Source organism: Choristoneura fumiferana, chromosome 8 (assembly GCF_025370935.1).
Source record: "Choristoneura fumiferana chromosome 8, NRCan_CFum_1, whole genome shotgun sequence".
NCBI classification, from domain to species: domain Eukaryota; kingdom Metazoa; phylum Arthropoda; class Insecta; order Lepidoptera; family Tortricidae; genus Choristoneura; species Choristoneura fumiferana.
This window is the reverse complement of record NC_133479.1, coordinates 3445081-3464723: the sequence shown is the minus strand read 5'-3', so window position 1 is coordinate 3464723 and position 19643 is coordinate 3445081. Positions and strand designations below refer to the sequence as shown.

The window sequence follows — 19643 nt, the reverse complement described above, 5'->3', positions numbered from 1 at the left end:
TGTCATAACCAAGTTTTGCAACGACAAAGCTATTTTTCGTCTGAGATATTTTCTGACTAGCCGTTACCCTCGACTCCGTCCGCGTGGTATTCGGTTATGCTATCCCGCGGGAATGCAATTTTCCGGGATAAAAACTATCCTATGTCCTTCCCCAGGACTCAAATTATCTGTACACCGTATTTCATCTAAATCGTTTCAGCAGTTTAGAAGTGATGAAGTAACAAATAAACAGACTTACAAACTTTTACATTTAAAATATATAGGGTAGGTACAGTCAGCAGCGAAAGTGGATGAGCGGTAACGGTGCCTAAAACAGTCTCCACACGACTCTACTGCTAAGGTAATAAGAGAGTGTTTAGATTATTTTGAACTCCACAAGTACTCATCTACCTCTGCGGCTGACTGTACAGTACCAAATAATTTAAACTCTAAACTAACTGCAGTTTGTGGAGTAAATACAAGTGGTTTACCGCCCTTATCTACCACCCAGCGATACGGCCCCTATACTATACTATAAAACTTTTTGATAACAGCTGCAATCTCTCCCAACAGAACAATAAACCAATAGTGGTAAATTCTAATATTTTATTATAAATGCGAAAGTGAGGATATGTTTGTTACTCCTTCGAGCTAAATCAGCTGGATGGACTTGGATGAAATTTGGTATGTAGATAGTTGGGCATTTGGAATAATAGAATCGGCTACGTTTTATCTCCCTATTCCCACGGTATCGGAATGAAACGAAATCTCTATTGCTCGGTTTAGAGTAATGAAATTTGGCACGGATGCTTACATACGACTATAACGTTAATTAAATCCACGATGTAATTTTGAGACTTTCTATGGAAAATTAGTAAAATTTAGAATTACAGTTTAATAAACATCATCACGGGACAATTCACACCAATTGACCTAGTCCAAGCTTGTGTTATGGGTACTAAGCAACGGATACAATATAATTATATAGATAGATACATACTTAAATACATTATAAACACCCAAGACCCGAGAACAAACATTTGTATTTTTCATACAAATATCTGCCCCGACACGGGAATCGAACCCAGGATCTCAAGCTTCGTAGTCAGGTTCTCTAACCACTAGGCCATCTGGTCGTCTGTAATTTAATGTATTTAAAGAAAGAAAAATGTTTTATTAACGGTCCCAACAGTACGACCATCATACACAAAAACAATAATATATTACTATACAAGCATAATTTACATCGAAAATAAGGGTCTCCACTCAACATGTGTTGCTACAGAGTGGGTGCAGCAACGCTTGTTTTCTGCAGAGCCCAAATTTGTGCTACACGACAGTTTAATTTAAGTATGTAATTATCTATATAAGTATGTAGTACGGGAGTGCACCGATAGATGGCGCTGCTCCCTAATTAAACTAACTAACGATGTGTAAACTTAGAATTGTGATTACCGCGGCTTACTTAACGTTTGATGTCTTTTGATAGGGACAGCATTATACTTGGTTGGCTGCATTCAAGTCATTAAACACCTCCCAACTAGCAAAATTTGAACTTAGAAGTATCCTAAGACCACATTTTCAATACTCTTAGTGTACACTTGCAAACGTTGGTAAGTGTCGAATTGGGCGCAGTTTATAAGAGCGATTGCTCTTACTGTTATTTTATTACGGTCTTATGAAGATCAATTTTAATCCTACAATACTCTTTCAATTGCTGTTATAAAACCAAATAGCCTTACAAATATCTTACACTGGCACGATGTTAAGGGTAAATGGTTTTTGTGTAGCCTCAGTAGTGCCGTACTAAGAGGGATTCACCTTATTTGCCTCTTTGTGTTACCAGTGTAAGAGTACCTATGTATTAAGCCGTCGCGAAAAGTTTGAAGTCAAAATCTTATTGTTGTGTTGTGCTTGTTGTGGTAGAAATTAAGTATCCACTTGTGTTATTGTTTTATACTTTATTTAAGATAACTGTGTGTTTATTTTAGAGACTTTAGTCATGTTAAACCACGTGCGGAGTACATTTATTCGAATGAATTTTAATATAAATAACATTGCGATCTCGGGCCATTTCTGCGATGAGTTTGGAAATAATGTTTATTGATAAAATAAGAGTGAAATAATACAAAATTTCGCCATTTTTGCAATTTAGGCATTCAGTCTCACTGTATTCTACATAAGGACATTTATAAGCTTATTAATTCTTAGAGAAGTCCACTATAGAACTAAACATCTCTTATATTAATCTTGTTAAGTTCATTTAAAGATTTCAACTCTTGCTAAAACCTTGACTATGACAATAGGTGGCCATTTTCCATTTTATGTAGGGTTCCTTAGAAAATGAAAGAACCAGTAAGTATGATGAAGAACGATTGGAAGTATAGAAAACCTATACTACTTGTCACACGAAGAAAAAATTTAACGCAATATTTTGAGTGAAAAAAAGTAATTTGCCAAGAATGCTAGAACAAATTGTGCATAATTAATTCGAGTTCAGATGGGCTACTACGAAACTCGCAAATCGAATTTCGTATCGCACCGTCCCTTTTACTCGCGTATTAAATGATATAAGCGTGAGCAGGACGGCAACATACGAAGTTCGAGTTTTGCACTTCGTGGTAGGTATAGGGCCAGATTCCTTGTCACTGACATCAGTATCACTAGAAAACTACTTTATTTGGCACGGAACGGAACCACCAAATATATTGCTAGGTCCAGCGTGTCCCATTTCTCTTGTTACTTCCTCTTCTGGTTCTTTCATTAATGTCGAGTACTGTTTATTAACTTTTCTTCGATATGTTCCACTTTTTTTTAATCGTTTCCATTTTTGCAAATCCATTGTAAATCACGTTTTTTATCCAGTTAGCTTAATTTCCACAAATCGCCGAAACGGTCGCTTTTAGACTTTACTAAGCAAGCTTATGACCTTGGTGAGTTCAAATGTTCTTACAGATATCTTCCAAAAAGCTACTACTCTTTAATACGATTTAGTCAAGAACAAATGCACTTACTTTTGTGTTGTCTTTCAGCAGCCATATAACATGTTTCAGTAAGAGCAGTACCCTTATCCTGTACTTACCTAAGACTCTATAAAGAACAAATGCTCTTGTAAAAAGCCCTTTAAAGAATGGATATTTTTCTAAGAGTAACTAGTCTTACAAAGTGCATCTATAAGACATTATACTTATAGATGGTTTACGAGTAGGTCTTGTATGTACCTTTAAGAGACCCTTATAAGTTTATAAGTTCTTATAGTCCAAAACGTCTGTACGCTTGCCTCTCTAACGGGTCGATTCTTAACCAAAACCCTTATAATACTTTTGCTCTTATATGTGACAGTGTCCAAGACATTTTTGCTAGTTGGGCTTCCAATATAATCCTGAATCATAGTACGACTGATCGCAGTACGGTGTCTTGCTCGAAACGCCTGCTGTTCTCCGAGTGTATACCCTAAAACCACTCAGTTGTAATTGAGTTTGCCTAATAAACCGTGTGAATATATTAAGTCGTTTCCATCGCATTGTCAACCCCGCTACAAGTAGGTTTATTCGTTGCCTAGTATCCATAGTATTACAAGCTTTGCTTAGTTTGTGACTAGGTCAATTCGTGTCAATAATGCCCTATGATATTTATTCATGTAATGGTTTACGCGTGCAGAGCTGCGGCTAAACACTACTGTGCCCTTAGTGTAAGTTTTCGGTTACGAAATACGTCTCGATCGCGTTCGCGTTAAAATCTAAATTTGTATGCAAACACGAACAGCGCCTCTAGCGGAACGTTTGCAATGTTCGTGTTTCCATACAAATGGAAGTTTTAACGCGAACGCGATCGAGACGTATTTTGTAACCGAAAACTTGCACTAAGGGCACTGAAAAGTAATTTGACTGAACGACTGCGGCGATTATTGCACTAACTGGCCAGCCCAAAGTCTAGAACACTCAACCAGTGGCGTGGCGCTGTAACAACCGGTTGACAGGTAGAAATCATGATTTTTTTAATTCTACTGAAGCTGGTAGCTGAATAATAAAATGCTTAATAAAATTTAGTATAACAAAAGAACTGAACTGAATTTGGTGCAAAATGATGTTATAATATGATTGCATTTTTTTAATCCACTGGATGGCAAACGAGCAAGTGGGTCTCCTGATGGTAAGAGATCACCACCGCCCATAGACACCTGCAACACCAGGGGGATTGTAGATGCGTTGCCAACCTAGAGGCCTAAGTTGAGATATCTCAAGTGCCAGTAACTTCACCGGCTGTCTTACTCTCCACGCCGAAACACAACAGTGCAAGCACTGCTACTTCACTGCAGGATTAGCGAGCACGATGGTGGTAGCAATCCGTGTTTAGTGTCATACTTCTGTGATGTAAAATTAGATAGCCCAGTTAACTCTATCGGTAAATTTCTCTTTGCTAGTGAGATAAAACGTCTCGATCTCGTTTCGTCTTCGTCTCGAGCTTCGGCTACTAGCTATTACTGTCTTTAACTGATTTCAAAAAAGGTCTTATTTTGTCTATACCTATTTTTTTTTTGCCAATTCGCAACAACTCACACACGAGTATATTTTTAATTTTGGTATAGAAATCCGTGGATTAATTGATTTAAGAAGAACTAACAGCTAATGAAACCATGTAAAGAAGTGGGAATAAATACAGAGTTAACTACAAGATCCTACAGATTAGTGATAAATTGATAATATTAACAACAAATAGTAATAATAAAGTTTACCTGTTTATTAATACTTTTTTAAATCATCGTCGAGACTAGCCATTAAATTTCGGCCATCAAACCTCACGTTTGGTCATCTCCATAATTCACTAAGAGCTCGGACGGACATTCAAAAGAGCAGTAATCTCATAATCCGCGATGCAACAAGTATCCGCCCGCCCGCCCAGCGGCAGGCCAGTAGCGCCGCGACCATGGCGACGGACGGACGTACGAAGCGCTCGCAGTCGATATGCGCTCCCGCCTCCGCGAGCATGGAGGCCCTAGTAGCCCCCATGGAAACCACCCCGGCACCGCGACGCCGGCCCGCGGCCCGCTCCCAATCCGCCCGCATCACCGGCGGACGATCAGTGCGACAAAGAAGGCAACAGCAACAGCAGCAATTGGATAGAGAAACCAGAGCGCGGTACAGCTCAGAACCTAGGCTCGCTGAAGCAGAAACTCCGCCACAAGTTAGAAGACAAGCGTCTGCTAGGAGACGCCCTCCACCTGGCCAGCACAATCAACCAAGGCGCTCCAACGCATTCTTAGACGTCCCCAAAACAACCCACCAGCCAGAGGAGGAACCTGACGAGGACTCCTACAGACTCCGCACATTCAACACCACGCAGAAAGGAGGTCAGTCGTACAACGTGCGTTCACCTCACGCGTTAAAAATAAGTTTGACGCGGGAAAGTTTCAGTCTTTCTTCCTTGTTTCTCGTAAAAGTTGGCAGCGGCCGGCGTTTTTTTAATCGGACGTGAACGATCGATTGTGGTTTAAGTTTTAAAATCGGTCTGGTATCCTTCAGGAGAAGCGTTTAAGCTCTGTGCTATCGTGAATCATGTGGGGTTTATGAGTTGTAAATCAGCGGGGAGCGTTTCCGTTTACTTTTGAGGTAAAAATAAACGGTACTTGGAACTGAGTTTTCGGGCTCACTCGACGCCGCAATTAAAAGAGGCGTAGTGGTATCTTGTTTATCGAGGGTTTTCGTCGAGAACGAATAACGGGCTTGGTAAACGTTATTTAAAATTGAGTGGTGATCGTTACGTCAGGGAAATAAACTTTGACGATGGAAATTTTGCTGTTTTTACGCGAATTCGTACGCACGCGGCGATGTTACAGGAAAAGTTAACCTCTATTTAAATTATGTAAACTTCCAGTGTATTTTGTGTACTTTCAAACAATTGCTCTCCAGTAAATAATCTTGAATTCGCTTTATTACGACGGTATTCGCCGCAAGCCAGGCCCAGTCCAACGAGGGTGAAAATTTATCTAATCTGCTTACATAAGATATGATTTAAACTTCCCACTAAGTTCCCAACTTGAGATTAAGTTTGGAAAGATAACAAAATTATACTAAAGTACTGCTATTATGTTAAATGCCTCGTAATCGGCCCACGGTTGAACAATAAATTATTGTTTAATATTGAAAATTCAGTTCTTTTGTTACAAATTTGAAGTAACCTTAAACAATATCTATTTTAAGACTAAAAGTCTTAAAATTAACTTAACCTCGTAAATCCGGACTTTATTTACCTTCTACATACATTTAGTTCTACAGACCGATTCAAAAATTCTGAGTTGTGTGATTTTGGAAATTACTTCAATAAATATTTAAAGTTTGTATCTCACATACCAGCAGGCTTAGGTCGATTCAGAAGAGCTGGCACAAAATGCACAAATAATAATACTAGCTTTTTTTTATACGACTGGATGGCAAACGAGCAAGTGGGTCTCCTGATGGTAAGAGATCACCACCGCCCATAAACATCTGCAACACCAGGGGGATTGCAGACGCGTTGCCAATACGAGGCTTAAGATGGGATACCTCACGTGAATTTCACCGGCTGTCTTACTCTCCACGCGCCGAAACACAACAGTGCAAGCACTGCTGCTTCACGGCAGGATTAGGGAGCAAGATGGTGGTAGCAATCTGGGCGGACCTTGCACCAGGTCCTACCACCTGCAAATGGGTTCAGTGGTTTAGACATGATGAATTAACAAACGTCCGAACCTCCAAACATCTTCACAAACTTTCACATTTATAATATTAGTATGATAGGATAGGATAGAATACTGGGAGTTTTAGTAGTGGGAATTAGTGGGATTTTATTATTCAAGTAGATTTTACTCGCGGCTTCCTTCACTTGTGTTAATCACGACATCTGGCAGTCGAAATGAAATTCCGGGACTTTGCAAAATTCCATCGTTGTCTCACTCATAATATACGAATAGTGAATAGGCTGTTACTGAACCAGTGAGACTGGCCTCATCTGCACTTTTTCTCAAGTGAGATACTTAGGATAGATAGAATCACGGGTCAGTTTTAGATAAAAAAAACGTTGTGCAGTTAACCCTTTGACCATTATTTTTTTAAAGCAATGAATCGAGAACTTTAACGATACGCACAGCATGAATGTTTTTTTTTATGATTTTTGAGAAAGAGAAATGTATATATTATTGCAGGGTTTCCGAATTATGAGACGGCAATATGTTTGCCGCTATCAGCCAAGGGCATTAATTGACAAGACTGTCATGTCAGTTTGCCGGGGGAACTACGGGTGGCACGACGTATCTAAAATAAATAAATTAAAAACCAATAGATGATAAGAAATAATTAAAACCTTTATTTAACTTAAAACTGAATTCTTTCAAATAAATAACCGGGCAAGAGCATATCGGGCCATTTGAAGTATTGAATTAAGCTATTGCTCCATATATAAATCAATAACAATTGTAGCCTAACCCACCCTTTCCTTTAATAAACACCAGACACTTAACGGATAGTGGCAGATATATTGCCGTCTTCATTTTTTAAAATTATCAAATAACAGATTTTTTTCTTTAAACTTTATATCGCCAATCTTGTCTCTAAAAGTAGAGAATTGTGACTATCGGATAAATCCAGCAAACAAAATTTTATTTACAAACATTTTTGTTCAATTGTAAGGAATAGTTAAAAATCTAAGTTCAGGCCTAAGAATCATCATTTAACATGGGTTGGAATAACGTTTATCTGCTATTCTTTTTTTCGTAAATTGGTACGAGTATGTTCTCTTATGCGAACCAAAAGTTATATTAACTAACAACACGTTCATTGAGAAAAAAATAAAATATCTGAGTCGTATGACGGCAAATATCTTGCCGTTACCCACTAAAGGGTTAAGTGCATAAATATGTATCTATTCGAACCACTCTTATTACATCCGAATAGGAGTCTGTGCTAAATATTTTTGAAGGGTTAGATAACTCCGTATTTAGTCGACTGTACTGTAAAATTGTTGCATTTCAAGGACTTTACGTCACATGTCGCTTACGTCACGAAAGTGGCAAAGGAAAAATGCGAAATTTCCATTTTGACTTCAACTTTTGACTATGACAGTCTAGGCTACTGTTTGTCCTGAGAACGTGCATTGTTTCTGCGGGAGGTAGACAAAGTTATAGGCAATAACTAGTATTACAAAACATGTAACTACTAGGATTCCTGAAAAAAACAACTGAAAATAGAACGGAAGTCCATTTTTCAAAATCTTTTAAAGTATATACGTAAAGTGTGTTTGAGCGTGGCGGAAACTAAAATAGGTCTAATAAATTATGGCTAATATCATGTTTATGACATAGAAATATCAATACTACTGGCAGTAGTGGTGATGATTAATGACACTTCCTTATTTTTTGTACAAAAAATAATAAATAATATATATTTAACGGTATTATAGTATTTTAAAGAATGAGATCAGTTGTTCCAAATACAGTTTTCCTTTATGAATATCATTCTGCTCAAAATATATAATATGTCGGCGGCCGAACGTGAAATCCGCCAGATCACGAAATTCCTAGGCATATCATGAAATGGCGCCGTTTCATGGTATGCCTAAAAGTTGGGCAATCATATCAATAAGAATCAGATCGATAAGAGCATCGTATTCGTCGATATTAGGACACATCGTAAAATACTTTTTTTTTGTAATCAAAATTCAAAATTCAAAATTCAAATGATTTATTCAGTAAATAGGCCGCAATGGGCACTTTTACACGTCATTTTTTAAACTACCAGCGCTTTCGGAAAGACCATCATTGCCAAGAAGAATGCGCCGCAAGAAACTTGGCAGAAAGTCATTTTTTCATAAAAATATAATTACAAATAAAAACTTAAAAACTATATTATACAATTAAAGAAAAAAAAATACAAAAAATAATAATAAAAGAAATACAGGGATGTATGGGGTCCCTTAGTTACAATACTAAACACTAACTATATCTACGTTCAGTGGAAGTGTAGAATGCTTCCACCGTCATAAATTTTAAAATAATAATAACAATAATTTGGTTCTGAAATATACATTTCAGGTCAAGTAACCATTAAGCTTTTGGATTTCGAAGGCAAGTTCACGTCTGCCGCCCCCAAAGTTAGCTCACACGCACTCATGTCATGCTCTGAAAGCAGAGCGGTACCGAGGGCATGGTATTGCTTCCGTTCCCATAAGCTCTATAGGATCAAAAACGATATGCCTGGGAATTTCATGATTTGCCTTTTCTATTCTAATCTAAGACTAGGCAAATCGTTAAACAGTGTGTTTTCAACAATATGGCGGATGTCCCTTAGACAAATTATGAAATGGCGCCATGATATGCCTATGAATTTCGTGATCTGGCGGATTTTACGATAGGCCGCCGACACATATATTATTTTAAACTTTTGTGATTTTACCTTTATGCCTTATGCCTATCTGTGTTTATCGCTATCGCAGTTACTTTGCAGTTCCATTGCAAACCATCTGCAACTTTTCACGCGTTAAGCCACCATAAAGCCAGTTTCGATATGCTGACGTATCATCCCAGCCTATATACGTCCCACTGCTGGGCACAGGCCTCCTCTCAGAACAAGAGGGCTTGGGCCGTAGTTCCCACGCGGGCCCAGTGCGGATTGGGAACTTCACACGCACCATTGAATTGATTCGCAGGTTTGTGCAGGTTTCCTCACGATGTTTTCCTTCACCGCAAAGCTCGTGGTAAATTTCAAATGTAATTCCGCACATGAATTTCGAAAAACTCAGAGGTGCGAGCCGGGGTTTGAACCCACGACCCTCTGCTTGAGAGGCGATAGGTCAAACCACTAGGCCACCACGGCTTATATGCTGACGTATGTAACGGTCCAATTATCGTGTGACGTCAGAGTCCCTGATTGGTGGTTCAAATTACGCGGAGCGTATAGTAAATGAAAACAATTCTCGTTACGTTTCTGTTTGACTTTAATTTGGCCAATTCGTAACTCACAAATTATTTTACTTAATTGTTTTATGCAGTATTAACGGTTTAATTTGTCATAATTTGCTTTAAAATATAGGGATCCATGCGTTATAGGAATTCGAAATGTTACGAGTAATTTACTGGTACATATTTGAATATCAAAAATTGTATTGTAAATATCCTGTTTGGAAAGAGAAACACAACAACAGTTTTAAAATTCTCATTAGGACTTATCAGGTTCTTCCTTTGGCAGAAAAAAATCCAGTGCTACATTAAAATAGAGGCATTACCTTATTCATTACTGGCCTCGATAAAAAGGGATCTTTTTGTCAACATTCTGATCCTTGTAATTGGTCGTACTCGTACAGCAGTAAAACGAAGATATCCGACACACACTTGGCCAGCTTTTGTACACTCATCAATATATTTTCGCAACAAATTTTGTCAAAAGCCGAACACAATGTTCATCACAATATTCAACCTATCAGCTCGCACTACAATAGCTGTTAGCATAAAGCAGCATACAATGGAGCTGTCCCTATTGTCTCCATGAGTCCTGTCATCGAGTTTTATAAGATCGCGTGTCTGTACGCAGCTTTATGATAAAGCGCAGTCGGTTATGAGCAATATGAAAGAAGTTTTTTTTTGGAGGGAAATTATGATTTTTAATATAAACGTAAAAGTTTGTGAGGACCTATTTATGTGTGTGTGCTACGGGCTCGGGCTTCTGAGTTTTTCGGAATTCATGAGCGAAAATACATTTAAAATTTACCACGAACGATACGGGGAAGAAACCTGTACAAACCTGTGAATTCAATGGTGTGTGTGAAGTCCGCGTGGAACAAACGGCCCAAGACCTATCATTCTGAGAGGAGGCCTGTGTCATGCAGTGGGACCTTATTTAGGCTGGGATGCTGATGATTTTAATAAAAACCAACACCTGCTCCGTACCCTCAAACCCTTAAAGCTCACTTCGTGTTTAATATCTACAATAACAAACATCTGTTACGGCTTTTTCCTGTAGAAAATACCCATGGCTGTCGAATTAAGTTGCCCACGTAAGCCTCAAGGGATTAAATCCATGACCCTCCTGTTTTTGGGTCGGTCAACCCCATAGAGCACTAAAGAAAGGAGTTGCTTTTACAAAACAATGACTTAAAAGTACTCTACATAGAAATGATACAGAAAAACAAGTACATGGAGGAAAAGGGTGTTGAATAAAAAACAAATTAAAAATAAAAATTCATAGTTACTAACCACTAATCATTTTATACAAGTGACAAGTGGATGCAAGTGGCAAGTTGTCGTTCATTGTGGCGTTCTAAGGGGGAGGCCTTTGTCCAGCAGTGGACGTCTTCGGGCTGATGATGATGATGATGATGATGAATCATTTTATACTTATGTGGCAACACTTGCGCGGTCGAACTGTTTAATTGCGAATAAGTGCTTAGCCGTAAGTACTTTGTCGTCAAACCATTCGTACGTCGCCGTCGTTTTAATGCTTCAGTTATTTCTAGATGTTATAGCGCAGTAAAACTTTAAAGTAATTGTTCTCTTTAGCCTTTATTTATAATTATACTAGCCTTCATCCACGGCTTCGCTCACCCAAATAATACAAAATATCTACTTCTTAAAGCGTAACTCCATTACTGGAGGTTAAATAAAATAAAAATAAAAAAAATTGCCTTGAATTGAATTTGGTTTGCCGTTAGCTCTGAAAATGTCTCTCTGTCTTGACCCATCCGGAACAGTTAGTATAAAATAAAACAAGATAAAAGTAACCTACAAAGTTTATATGTATTAAACTATATAAAAAAATAAAAAACTATACTAATCCTATATCTAAATCTACCTACTACTATCCTACTATCCTATATCTAAATTCATCCAGCATTCATTTGTTGTGTAATTAAATGATAAACATTCAAACATCCTCACAGACTTTCTCATTTATAATATTTCTCATAAGTAGTAGAGAACTAGCTTTTGCCCAGGGCTTTGCCCGTGTGGAATTCGGTTATTGCGCGCTGTTCCCTCGGGAACTGTGCATTTTTCCGGGATAAAAAGTAGCCTATGTTACTTTCTGGCCCATAAACTATCTCTATGCCAAAAACCACGTCGATCAGTCGGTCCGTTTCGACGTGAAAGACGGATAAACATACACACAAACACACACACTTTCGCATTTATAATATTAGTAAGTATGGATGGATGAATAAATCGCCACCTGCAAGGAATATCATTGTAACTCATTTTTTGACAATTTTGAGTTACAATCATTATTTTGCAAGAAATAGATTAGAATTATCTTTTTTTATCTCTTATCCTTGTATCTCAACTCCTTTGCGTTTAAAAGTTAGGGCTTGGAAAAACTTTGTAAGGGTGCACTGGGGTGAAATATTACCAACTTCAGTTACGCCATACTCCTTTCAAACTACCTTTGTCCCAATGGCATGAAAAAAATTGTATTACTATTTACATTTTTATTCCTCAACATAGTTATGTTGTTAAGGAGTTCCTTATTATACTAACATTTTACTTTACAATGCATGACTTTTTTTGCAAAAAAAAAAATATGTTATAATAATTGGGGTTACTTCCAGGAAAAAATAATAAAAATATATTATTTTTAATCCTGTTCCCGTTAAGGAACTGCATGCATTATGCTGTATGAGTTTCTTCGACATCGTCTAAAAAAATAATTAAAAAATGCAATGAACTCCGACCAAAACCAATATAATGGTTCCGACATGCTTCCTTGTGCTTATGAAATAAAGACCCTCATAAATGCAAACATTCTTTACTTATTTGGTATTTGCAATAATAACGTCAATGCATAGAGTACCAAATCAGGAACGTTTGACAAAAACGTCAATGCATTAAGTACCGAATCGGGAACGTTTGAAAAAATCTTACTCAATGTTATGCACATAACGTAATATTATAAAATGATACTCACATAATGCTTTATTTAGTTTTTGTTTTTATCACCATCCGTAAGTTGACGAAAACAAAATTTTGCATCGACTCCCGATATTTGATTGGGTTACTCGATCCGTAGCACTAAAACGCTAACTAGCGACACACCGAAATATGTAGTAGCCCAGTGTGGTTTGTATTCTGAAATGTATAACAGAAGTCGATGCCTTCTTAGCATAATTCGTAAGCATGATGGTTGTGCCTGATCGGGAACTGTATGCACTGTACGGTTAATACGTACAAACAGAATTGTATGTCTGAGTAACAACACAATTTTCCAAACGTAATGTTCTAATGTTGTAGATTACCATCGTAAGTCACTAAAAAGGGTAAAAGAAATGTATTTGTGACTAAACAATTACAAAATTTTATAGTTTTAGCTTTGTTGATTATAAATTACACGGCGGTTTTGTACCAAGACTTAAATGTTTTTTATATAAAAAAATATAAACATAAAATGTGCCGCCCTATAAAGTTAGTGAAAATGAGTTACGATGATATTCCTTGCAGGTGTCGAAAATTTCTAAGTAATAAATAATTACTTACGTTACTTGAACATTAAGATCAACTGTTAAAATTTCTCCAGTTAAAGTCCCATATTTAACCCAACAACAATACTTAAACGTTGTTTATCTAATTGACAATTTCCAATTCAAATAATGTGCCAAAACTCTGTAAAGTTTGGGAATCCACAATTGAATTAGTTGCGGAATTTGCGGGAAAGTTTAGCAGGAGGCAATTAAGGATCGTAATCTTTAATTGATAATTAAATGTGGGAGGAGTTTTATTAATTAATAGTAAATTGTTCGACAAGGGACTAAAACCATAACGATACAAGATGTTTAGCCACCCGAGCAGAGTGAGGGTGGCTATAGTTCGAGTGGCATTATGGTTGTTTAGTCACACACTCTACTTTTCACTTTGAATGCAAGGGAAAAAAAATATAACTCATGTCTTAAATGCTCCGGGAAGCAGGGCTACGTAGCCCGAAACAAGTCGTGCTAAACTCGATTTAAGACACAAGTTATCCGGTTTTTCATTAAATATGATATGACTAAGTCTTGCGGTAGTTTTATGTTCAAAAAGGAATATTATATAATTAAATAAGTAACTGAAAACCTGAGACACCCCAAAAAAATTTTTTATTTTAAGGATTGCGTTTACGTATTTTAGAATACCTTCATTATTTTCACAAAATAGGCTTGCGTTTGACTTACTTAATAATTCTACTTGATTTCTAACTCTACATACTATAGTACTTAACTTGTAATTGTCAGTTGCACTTCGCCGTTTTTACACAGAATACTTAAGTAAAGTACAGAAGCCTCACTGCCGTACAAAAGTGACGTTTAGACATAAGAATCGCGGCACGTGTAGTGGAATAGCACACTCTAGGGGGCCCGAGGCATCTACTTGTAGCGGAAAATAAAATCGCGGAGTGAGCCGCGCCAGGTTATTAGAAGAAAATTAAACTGACAGCATAACGGTCAGTAATAAATAACGAGTATCTAAATATTATGCAATGTCACTAAAACATGTAGTACCTAATCGGCGTTACATTTCGACTGAGCACAATAAAAAAAGGGATTTAAGAACACAAACACAACCTTAATAAAAAATAGTATAATAGATTCTACTCTCGATTCTGAGCAAAGTACTTTCTGGTTTCCAGTTATTTAATTTATAGTTAGGTATTTGTTTATAGACCTCTGCAGAGTAACATCTGAATTAGCCATTTAATATAGTCGGCAAAGGAACGTTTTAATATGAGAGGGAGGAAAACGAGCAAGCGGGTCATCTGATGGCAAATGATCACCACTGTCCTAAGTACCAACGTTGGCAAGTTGTTACAGATCGTTAATAACAATTGGGAATACTTATGCCAAAATGTCGTTGGCATTTTCTATTCACCAACATATTTCCTAAACACGCTACGGCAGACTTTCTTAAAATACTAATAAGTACCTAAAGTAATTCACGTGGGAAATTTTGGCAGACATTCAAATAAGAATAGTTTATTTACAAAATAACGGAGTGGACAGACGAAGTCGCCGGCGATCGCGCGTAACGCATTTATTATGCTTAAAGCTGAAAACTTTCCGAATTATAGCCAAACTAATCGGTCCGTCCGGATAGTAACAACTTTAACTATTCTTTGTTTGTAACACACAAAAAAGAGCATCATTTACTCAAATAAATGGTGGCGGAAATAGAATACAGTGTGTTACCGGCAGCGAGGCTCTTTTTAAGGGATTTTAAAGTTACGTATTTCTGTAACTTAATGATGAAATTAATTTAATTAATGAACTAAAATTCAGACTTTGATAACTTTCTAACAAAATTATTTGTCAGCAATGTAAAATCCGTGAGGTCTTAGAAAAACCTTCGGGTTTCGGGGGAAATCGGAAGGATTCGTTAGTAGAAAATGACAATGGTCTTTTTGACTTCGTAGCAATCTATCACGCGAAGAGTGCACTCGTTGTGTTTTCATTGATTTATATAGAGCAGTTAAAACCACCACTTACATATTTATTGAATTTGTTATTTTTCGGTAATTGATTTCCATGGGGAGTCAACTTAAACAGTGAATTTTAGCGCATTGGTTTTACTGTAATGCAGTAATTTTTAATTTTTATTCACAAATAAATAAATAAATAATAATAAATAAATTTCTGTAAATAGCCCATCACAGGAAATTGTTTATAATTAATATAAATATTTTCTAAAGAAGCTGAAAGTTCAAGAAAAGTGTTGACCGTAAATATTTTATTAAGGTTCAAGACCGAGTTATAGAAGCAGTGGGGATTTCGAAAAGTACATTAAACAATATTCAACGAAAGAAGACCAAAAAATCATTTGACATACCCAGGAGAAATACATACAGTATAACAACAGCTCTAGTATATACTTCCAAATAAAATTAGTGTGTTAAGGCGGGGTGTTCTCTATTAAATTAACGATGAAAGAATTAAAAAATGTCCTGTTTGTTTTATTTGTATCATGACAAGAAGTCATATTGTGTTAAAATTAGATGATAAAGAAACGTAATATTATTACAGTAAGGTTTATTTTGTACTGAGGGTTATTCTTTACATAACTTTTTACGGTAACTTTGAAAAGTTTTGCAAGTTGATAACAGAACAGAACCGCATATCACGATCGCGTGTCATCGTCTATACCCGAAGCATGCTTCGAAAATCCGAAGGTTTTTTTAAGAGCTCACGGAGTGTACAGCAAAGTAAATTGACAAGTAATAATCAAAGTATCTGTCGGCTGTCATTTATACTTACTTAGGTACAGGAGTTGAACGTTGAAGGAGTTGAACTGGTTTAGACTGTGATTCTATGAAGCAATGAAATCTTTTCGAAATGGTTTCTCAGTGGGAATATTAACTGTGTTTTTGACCAATGAAATTTGTTTATTATTCGTCTACCTCCTGGTATTTTTTCTGTGAACTTTGAAATGCGCAGTTTACAAAACGTTGCAACGCTGAGCAAGGAAAAGTGGGGAACAATTCATCGGCGACACTGACACTCAATAATTAAAAGAGCAATTTACTAGGTCATAAGTACCTAAATCAAATTTGTTTAATTTCTTATATCCTTAAAATGCACTGCAAAGTATAATTGACCCGTTTTCAAACGTTAGCTCATTGCAAGGGTTGAAATACAGACTTCGTGACCTATTTGTAAAGTCAACCCTTCAACTACCTTCAAGTAAGTGTTACTTTGTCAACTGTCGAGCATCGGTGTTGAGTATACTATACAGTACATCCAGTGGGTGATGTACTGACAAGTTAAATTTATACCGGAGCTTATCCGTCTTGTCTTTAAGGTAAGATTTTTGACATCGTAATCACACGCGAAGTTTGTGACGTCTGTGGGTTTTTTGTCGTAAACCTGTACCCAAGCTTGCATTTATATACGAGATTAATGGTGTTGCGGTCTGGTGCCTTAAGGGCTAAAACTGGGCCTTAAGGGTCTGCGAGTCCAGTTAATTCAAACACGTGTTAACTGGCACGTATCTTTAATGAGACTGACAAAAAGAACATAATTATTCAAAATTGGTAAAAAAAGTATAAAACCATAAATTCAATGGTATTAAGTATATATATTAAATAATTAGTGTCATTATTATTCTTGATTTTCGTGCGCTTTATAACAGTCATAAGTTCGGGTCTAATCTCATGTGATGTAAAAGAAAATGTAAAACGTGTGGCTTTTAATTAAGGGAAGAAAAAAGGTGTGACGTGACATGTGTGTGCTGCTGCTGAGTTTGAACTATGTTTCTCTAATGTTTCGTAGGGGTATAACGCAGCTAATTAAAAAAACCCTTTGGATAAGGTTATAAGGTTATGTAAAAGAAATAGTTAAGTTAATGAACTTTAGAGGCAGACCGAAGAGGAGATGGAGGGACGACTTAGATACCTATATTGTGGGATGGCGGGAGCTCGCCTTTGATAGGCAGGAGTGGAGCAAATAGAGGCAGACCGAAGAGGAGATGGAGGGACGACTTAGATGCCTATATTGTGGGATGGCGGGAGCTCGCCTTTGATAGGCAGGAGTGGAGCAAGAGGGGAGAGGCCTTTGCCCAGCAGTGGGACACAAAAATAGGCTAATAAAAAAAATGAAAAAAAAATAACTTTAAATAATTGTCCGCGGATACAGCGTTTCGCTCGAAACCTTCACTAATTGGTATTAACATTGGTCATGATGATCTTCCTGAAAGCGCTGGCAATATAAAGAAAGAGAAAAGTATAAAAACCGTTTGCGGTCTATACTTATACCTATAGACTAAAACATTTTGATTTTTAATGCACTTTTAACTTTGAAGCCCCTATAAAGTTAATACCTACCTGCGACCAAATTAATTTTAACACAAAAAAATGTGCTGATGTCAGTATGAAGATTACTTACTGGCTGTACACTGTTGTATGGTATTGAAGATTCACGTCCTTCTAAGTCAGGTAGTTCAGTGGTTCTAACTATCCCAGGACTTTGTATTTATGTTGGAGTTCCACTTTAAGTCTAACTTGAAACTAAGGATGTTCTCTTGGACCCCGTTTTTAATTGTTAGGAGAAAAAGATAGAAACTAATTTTAAAACAGGCCAAGTGCATATCGGGTCCAATCTAATATTAAGTTTTGATACAATACGTAAAGTAGATTCTAGAAAAAACCATTATCTAGTCCGTCAGCTATATTATCATATTGGATTATGCAATTTTCTTTTGTCAACCAAACAATTAAGAGAAGTCTCTTCGTTCCATTCTCCATACAAACGTAGTCCCGGTCTCATTTGAAAACTAGGCAACAGAAATTGATGAAATTTTGTAAGTATGGACTAGACGTAATTATCTATGCCGGTGGTTTTTCAGATTTCCATATAAATGTGTAATATTAGAATTACAGGAGCTCAAAAGTCGACAAAAAAGATGTCAAGTTTGCACGAGAATTACAGACTAATAAAGCATTTTTACAAAAATCGAAAAAACCACAGGCATAGAAAATTTAATGAATAGGTATCTTGATTGTAAAATATCATTGATTTATGTGCTATACTTTTCGTATACCTAATATGAGGACAACGAAACCCAAAATTCAACCGCCCAAATCTTGAAAAGCCTACAGCTATCTCGATATACGGGGGAGCATGGGGGAGACGGCAAATATATTTGTAATGGATTGAAACTTAGGATACACGTATTCAGAAAAAATAACAATAATAACAAATAATATAATTTGAATTTACTACTATTACTTACTATATACTACTACTATTGTTACTATAGGTATGTAGAACTTACGTTAAATAGTTATAGACACAGCATTTTTTTAATTAACCTCTTTATATTTGCTGCATGGAAACGTTAAGGATTTTTTGTAAACTTAAAGTACACGCCATAAATAAGTGACCACTTTTGTACCTTGTCGCTTTCAGTCGGTACACAATTTCGTATGGCTTTTCAATGACGTTAAAGTGACAAGGTACAAAAGTGATCACTTATTTATGACGTGACTTTAGTTTACAAAAAATCCTTAGACATGGATGCACAGAAAAATATAAAGAGGTGGATCGAACCCACGTCCTCATAATCTGTGCTGCGTTTTATAACCCTACACCACCGCTGGACAGGAATCTAGACACGAATTTTTCCTATGCATACATATCTCAGGTTGCTTATTTCTACTACGCTACTTATACTACTACTACTTGCTACTTACTAATTTGTATTTTTTTTTTGCATTGTATTGTTTTTATCGATTACACGAGAATTGGCTTACTAAAAGTAAACTTATATCGTGTACTTAGCGATAATGCAAGGTAACGCGGCACGAAGTTCCGGTGGCAAAGCCGGATTTGGCAGCCGGATTCACTCCCGGTTTTCATAAATTGATTGTTTGTACTGTTGTGTAACGTGCAGGGGTAATGTAGCCGAACGGAATCAGCTCTGTTTTATACGGATATTTGAGTCTCAGTGTACCTACAAGCCTTTATTTTTACTTGCAATCTATGTATGTATGTATGTATGCACAAGACCGGTCTGAGAGGAGAGCATTGGGGGAGGCCCATGTCCAGCAGTGGACGTCTTTCGGCTGACATGATGTATAAATTTACTATATTGTATGTTGTTGTTTCTTTAAAAAAATATGGCTCTGTCCATCGGAGGACAATTTTGCCAGTGTCTAGTAGTTTTTGCCGTTTTACGGTAAAAAAAATCT

General features: G+C 36.8%; 1 protein-coding gene across 1 annotated transcript in view; it reads left to right on the top strand.

Moving 5' to 3' along the window:
* The first annotated feature begins 4896 nt into the window (after positions 1 to 4896).
* The window catches only part of Rgk3 (Rad, Gem/Kir family member 3), a 182088-nt gene continuing 167341 nt past the window's right edge, over positions 4897 to 19643 (top strand). Inside the window, exon 1 of the mRNA XM_074090722.1 lies at positions 4897 to 5329. Within this exon, the coding sequence (XP_073946823.1) occupies positions 4906 to 5329 (424 nt within the window). The 5' untranslated portion in view covers positions 4897 to 4905. The remainder of the gene's footprint in view (positions 5330 to 19643) is intronic.